This window comes from Hylobates moloch, unplaced genomic scaffold (assembly GCF_009828535.3).
Source record: "Hylobates moloch isolate HMO894 unplaced genomic scaffold, HMol_V3 SCAFFOLD_14, whole genome shotgun sequence".
NCBI lineage: Eukaryota > Metazoa > Chordata > Mammalia > Primates > Hylobatidae > Hylobates > Hylobates moloch.
In genome coordinates, this window is record NW_026652289.1 from 13,006,967 (window position 1) to 13,013,409 (window position 6,443).

General features: G+C 53.3%; 1 protein-coding gene across 1 annotated transcript; it reads right to left on the reverse strand.

Moving 5' to 3' along the window:
* Positions 1 to 3,939: 3,939 nt before the first annotated feature.
* On the reverse strand, positions 3,940 to 6,233 carry OLIG1 (oligodendrocyte transcription factor 1). The gene has a single exon (XM_032175290.2). The coding sequence runs from the start codon at positions 6,096 to 6,098 to the stop codon at positions 5,289 to 5,291; it is 810 nt and encodes a 269-aa protein (XP_032031181.1). The 5' UTR covers positions 6,099 to 6,233; the 3' UTR covers positions 3,940 to 5,288.
* Between the last annotated feature and the right edge of the window lie 210 nt (positions 6,234 to 6,443).

Below are 6,443 nucleotides of genomic sequence, written 5' to 3' on the forward strand. Positions count from 1 at the left end.
GGGGCATCTGTCCTCTATTTCATGCCACCACTGCAGAGGGGCCTGTTGGAGAATCACTCGTGTCCATGAAAAACACTCAACGAAAAGATGCCGACGACGTTGACACAGGTTCCAGCAGGGTCAGAATGTCTAGTGTCCACGTGAAAACACTGTGAGGCAGCCAGGAGGAGAAAGTCTCTGAAGCTGTGCCTTCAGAAGCCATTTCTCCTTGCACCCCGCTGCCCTTGTCTGTCAGCCGTCTGCTTGCTCACTTTCTGAAACTAGAATGACAAGCCTGCAACCGTCAGAGGATCTGTCACAGAGGTGGCCTTGCCTCTGCCACTCCCTGTCACCAGTCTGGGCCTCTCTTGGGGCTAGAGGGCGAGGCTGCCGAGAAAGTTCAGGTGACTCAACTGCAGTCAGGTCAGCCAGCAAGGGATTTGTCCTGAGCCTATCTCTCCTGGATGCCACCAGCAGGGCCAGCCCACAGGCTGAGCAGAGAGGCTGGAAGAGACCAGGGGACCAAGATTTTCCAGGGGGGCAGAAGAACATGCTCAGCTCTGGGTGGGGACCTCCTGTCGGGATTCCCATTCCTTGTCTCACCAGGACAGACCAAGGAAGCAGCCTGTGCTTCCCCAAAGCAGGCGCTAGTCGCTGGCATTGCTGCCTCTGACCACCTGTGTGGCTTTGACTGTGGTTCCCGATCATCCTGGGCCTCAGTTGCCTTATTCAGTAGGGAGAAGAGAGAATGGATGATTTGCAAATGCCTTTGCCTGCCAGCGTTCATGAGACTCAGATATGATTTGGTACCTGTGGCCTTTGTCCCAGGTAGTGGCCTACCTGCGTGCTCTGTCCTCTGTGGTCACCGCAGAAGGCTTAGTATAGATGTAAAATGTGTTCTTTTTGCTTTCAATCAAGGCATTCCTCCCCCACCCCGCAAACACACACACAAGTGTCATGCAGCCTGTAGCATTTAAGGACTTGGAATATTCAGCTCCTTGTCCTGAGCTCAGAACCTGGCCTGTCAACAGCAGCAGGAGGGAAGGGGGAGAGTTTGCGGAGAGCTCCTAATCCCGTGTGAGCAGAAAGAATGTGGTTTGGTTTCTTTTCAGGCATTTCAGCTTTTACGCTGGGCTTAGTTAAAAATGACAGAATGGGAACTGCCTTAAGAACGATTTTCCAATGTCTCCATAAATAACGAGACTAGCTTGTGTGCAGGTTTTGAGGAATATCTTGCTACTCCAGTTTTGCGCATTAACTGGATCTTACTTGGAAACAGTATTTCTAACGTCTTTCCCCACAACTAAAAATCTGCTGGATAAAAGTGAATTCATGTTTTTGAAAAACACGGCATTTTTCACCCCATTGCTTTGTGAGCCTACTTCAGTGAATGTGGTAATCTTCTTATTGAATATTTATTGTGTGTGCAGAAGAGGGAAGAGGCAGTGAAGAAGCAGGAAAATACCTTCTGAGGGAAATATACTTTCCTGGCCAATGCACTTTTTACCTAGGGAGCAAAAGTGTCAATTGAGTGACTCTTCCCAACCATCACCTTGCTCTTGGCAAGTTCATCAGGTATCCCTCTATGGCAGAAAGAAAAGCCCCTTTTTTTCCTGGCTGGCTTCCTCAACACAACAGGAGGCTCCAGGGGGGCTAGTTAGCAGGCTGAGGCTCTCTTGTACCCAGCCTCACCTGCACACCTAAGCATTCAGGAAAGGCCAAACACCTTAAAGCAGAGTGCAACATGGAAGCACTGTTGTTCATCATCTAAACTTCAGTAAGTGGAAATATTTTCCACGGTTGGAGAGGAGCCTCTTCCTCGAAGGAGCCACTTACCCTCTAAGCTATATATTTCACAAGGTTACATTTTTATGTCTAGTGTCATCAGTTTCCCTTAGAGAAGAACATCTGTAAGTAGACCGTCACTGCGGGCTCAGCAAATCCCATCGTGTATTGATTCTGCTCTCTGTTTACTGATTGCTCACCTGGACTCCAATACATATAACAATATAATCTCTCAGGGCCTTGTGTATTTTCCCATTAGGTTCAGTTTACTCTAATTGCTGGGACCTCACTTTGGTGGTTGGCTGGATGCAGGGAACTTTTTTGACAGTGAGCCGTGGGTTCCTTCTCGTCTCGCTTCTGAGGTCTTAGAGTGCCTTTCTCGAGGAACCTTACTAAGACCCTCCCAGTTGTCCCAACCCCTTCAAAGGCTAGCTTACACTTGTTCCTTCTGAACAAAGCCCACTCCAGCTAAAATCAAGTATGGTGGGCAACTTAGCTAGCTCCTTTGCTGGGGTGACATAGCACTGAAGATTTCTAAAAGCAGCTCCATGCTCTAGAACACACAAGTCTAAGCTTAAACTCTGCATGCAGAATACACTGCCCTGCCATAGACAGATGTTGAGCAGTCTGACTTTGCATTGTGGACACTGTATATAATTACCTTTTATCTGTTTCATCCTACAGGACTCTTCAATGCTTGCTGGTACTATTTTTTAGGATGTAAACTCCTTATATAGCGCAAGTCTGCTAATCTTGCTTGGCGCAATGGCCAAAACCACGCTATGTGCAGGCAGGTAAGTATTTTGATGGCACCCGAAACAGACCCGTGTATTCTTGTTAAATTTATTTATAGCCTTTGGCCCTTCTGAAAAGCATGATAGGCTGTGATTTTTCTTGGTTAAATAAAAAAAAAATCACACACATATAGTGTTACTTTTCCTATAAGGCATGGGTGGCTTGTTCCCATTTACAGGTAGAGATGGGCAGACCCATTTTCTGCTCTGTAGCTTTGTGCTCCTTTTAGAGATGATGTCTGGAATGACAGTGGCATCTAGGTACTGGTGTTGGACCGTGGGAGAAATTGTTTGTTTCTAATCCCTTAGAAGTATTTTTGTTTCAAGGAGAACCTGATTTGCTTTTGACTTCACTGATTTTCACTTTTTTCCCCTGCCCCTTGCCAAGATATAAGGTAAGCAAGGAAAGGCATTGAATAAACAGAAGGCCAGAGTTCAAATCTACTTTTTATAAAAGCTGGTGACTTTGCTGGTGGCAGAGTCTAGGAAGCATGAGAAATCCTCTTTTGGAATGAGTTGGTGCACAGAGCACCTTCTCCCATGCCCTCTCCTGACTTCTCCTTAAGGAAATAGACACAGCATGGTAGCCGGGCAATGCCATCTCTCCAGCCACCTCCCACCTCCTTCCCCCACCTCCAAAGTGGTGCTCATTTTCTCTTAAGGTATATATGCCTCAGATAAACCAGCATGGATAAAATTGAGTAAGTCATCTCTGGGTTTTCTTTAATTTTCCTCAGGTTAAAGGGGACACCACTTCTCTACCACTCTCCCACATTAAACAGTAGTTGGGTTTCATTAATAATTATGCAGTGTTTCATTATTGCAATGTGAGCAGGTCAGCCTTCCAAATTCTTTTTAACAGCACCAAACAGACAGAAGAGCTTTCTTCACCTCTTAGGTGCAGACAATTCCAACCTGATTTAAATGATAAGGGGTAGGTGGGTGAAGCAGCGGGAAGCTCATACTTGTGTGGTGTTAAGCTTCTGTCCAAGGATATAGAAAAGGTGGATATCCTGGAAAGATGTTAGCTACAATTTTATGATAAAGGTATTGCTTAACCCATTTTCTAGGGGATGAAGTTGTAGTTAAAAGAGACCTATGCCTGAAGCTTGGCAAAGAATGAATTCCTGGAATTGCCTCTCTCCCTTCTCTATCCCATTCTCTATCCCACCCACTTACCTATAATCCTTACATTTCTCACGGATGCCTGAACTTGAACTACAGTTGCCTGTTCATTGGATTATTTTACAAATCAGGAAGTCACATTTTAAAACCTGGGACCCCGGTCATTTACCTACCTACCTTCACCCCGAGGTTCTAAATCTACTAGGATACAAGGACTTTTTTATTACCAAACAAATCAGACAAAAAATGTAAAAAATCAGACTTTAAATGTTTTATTTTGTTGATTCTGTACAGCGTCAGGAAACAAGGTTAGAAGTAAAATAAAGTGCCAGTTAAATTCAGCTACTACCAACAACCAAAACCTTAAACACAGAAAATCAAAGCAACCTTCGGAAAGGTCATAGCATAACCTTGGGTAAAGGAATTTGTTAACGTCTGTAACAAATCGAAACTGACTACGTATGCAGCTCTTCAACTGCAAGACGGCAAGAAGGAAAACCTGTGGGCCACGCTGGTCAAGGGCCCGGCCCGCTAAGGAACAGCGGAAAGCGCCTTCCCGCCGGCGCCACCGCAGCTGGGATCCGCCGAGCAGCGGGCGGTTCAGGGCTCCCGGTCCTCCTTCGTGTTAATGAGAACGTTAATTAGCGATCTTCACAGGACGTAGACTGTGAGACGCCTGATTACCTATTTTAGTACATCGGGAACACTGGATGCAAGGCGGTTGGTTTTCGTTTTTAAGCAAGCTTAAATGTTGGTTACGCTACTTTTGGGGAAAGGGAGACGAAAGGTGAATCTCGAGTTCTAAGTTGCTAAGAAACCCCCAGGATTTAAGAGCGAAAACTCTCTGCGACAAAACACTGGATACGCGCGAGTCTTAAATACAGCTCTCCAAACAGCTGGTCTACAAAAGCGGACCCACGTCCCAACCCAGCGCACCCTGCGTTGTCCTCGCCCCTACCCACCGCACCCCGACGCCGACCACCTGTCCACTGAGGGTCCGTCCGTCTGCCACGTCCCAGACCGTCTGCACCGCCTAACTCGTCTTTTTCTGCCTCCTGAGGTCCGGCAGCCTCCTTTGATAGGACCTGGCCGGCAGGAACAAGGGCGCCCGTGGCCTCTGGCCGAGGAGAAGGAAAAGAACCACCCCTCCGCCCCCGCCACTGCTCGAGCGCAGCCCCTAGTACTGGGAGCCTGCGTGCTCCGCTCCGGGGAGGTCGCGCTCGGGGATGGCCTCTCGCTGCACCCGGGGCGCGCCAACCACGGCACGGCGCCCTAAATTCTACATCGGCCCCGCGAAGCGCGCAACTCCAGGGACAAGGAGAGAGATGTGCTGGGTGAGAGTGAGCACTTTCTGCCTAAAGCCGCTGGAACCGACCCAGAACCCCAAAATGCCCCGAGGCGCCATCGAACATCCGCTCCGGTCACTTTAACGTCCCAGGGGTGGGGGCGGGGAAGGGGGTACCCGACAGTCCCTTCCTCTGGACTGGAAGGTTCGAAACGCTTTCCTTGCTCGGCCTCGCTCTCCCAGACGCAGGGAGCAGGGGCGCGGAGAAGCTGAGCGGAGGGAGGCCGGGCCAAAGTCGCGCCCCAGGCCCAGGCCGGCCCTCACTTGGAGAACTGCGCCTGCACGGCGGCCAGGCCCAGGCTGGCCGGAACCAGGTGCGGGAACTTGCACACGGCGCAGGTGCAGAGGCCGGGGCCGCCTGCGCCGCCGCCGGGGAGCGCGAACTGGCCGCACGGCGGCTCGTCCAGCGCCAGCGACAGGTACTTGGCGGGGCGCAGCGCGTCGGGGGGTCCTACGGCGCCGGGCGCCAGCAACACGGAGCCGGGCGCGGCGGCGAGCAGGGGCAGCCCGGCCAGCAGCAGGCGCGGCGCGGCGGGCCCGGCGCCCTCGCCCAGCGCGCGGCGCAGCTCCTGTAGCGAGCTGCCCAGCAGTAGGATGTAGTTGCGGGCGAGCAGCAGCGTGGCGATCTTGGAGAGCTTGCGGCCGGGCGCGCCCTGGCAGTGCGCCGCTGAGTAGGGCAGGATGACCTCGCGTAGCGCGTCCATGGCCAGGTTCAGGTCCTGCATGCGCTTCCGCTCGCGGCTGTTGATCTTGCGCCGCAGCTGCTGCTGCTGCTCCTCCTTGGCGTCCGGCCGGGCGCTGCCGCCCGGGTGCGCGCCGGACCCGGGCCCGGGACCTGGAGGCTCGGCTGGCGCCTCGGGCTTCTCGCGCGCAGCCTTGGGGAGGAGGGGGGCCGTCGTGGAGGAGGAGGAAGTGGAGGAGGAGGAGGAGGAGGAGGAAGAGGAGGGCGGCTGCCTGTAGCCCACCAGCTCGTAGAGGGAGGCCCCGAGCTGCAAGTCTCCGGGCCGCTGTGGCCGCAGCATGGTCCCGGGGGCCGCGTTCACGCGCGCCTGGGAAACCGCATAGTACATCTGGGAGGCGGTGGGGGCGGCCGAGGACGCCCTTCAGGAACGCCCCGGGGTGGGCCGGTCGGGAGGCCGCCCCTCCCCGCGGACCTGCGCGCGGGGAACCGATGGTGGGGCCTTGGCCCGCGCCCTACCCCTTTAAACCCGGCTTGGGAACCTGCGGGGCAGCGGGTGGCGGGGCGCAGCCAATGGAGGCGCGAGGCCGGGCGCAGCCGCGTGTTCATTGGCTGCTTGTGCCGGGGCCGCGCGGAGGTGCGGCTGGCACCGCTCTAGGAGGTTATTGTGAGCGCCTGTGCCAGCCGCGCGGGACAGGCCCCCTGAGCGGAGTAAGGGCGCCTTTTCAAGGCAAGC

Coding starts and splice junctions, on each gene's coding strand:
- OLIG1 (XM_032175290.2), bottom strand. CDS start 6,098: ATGTACTATGCGGTTTCCCAGGCGCGCGTGAACGCGGCCCCCGGGACC.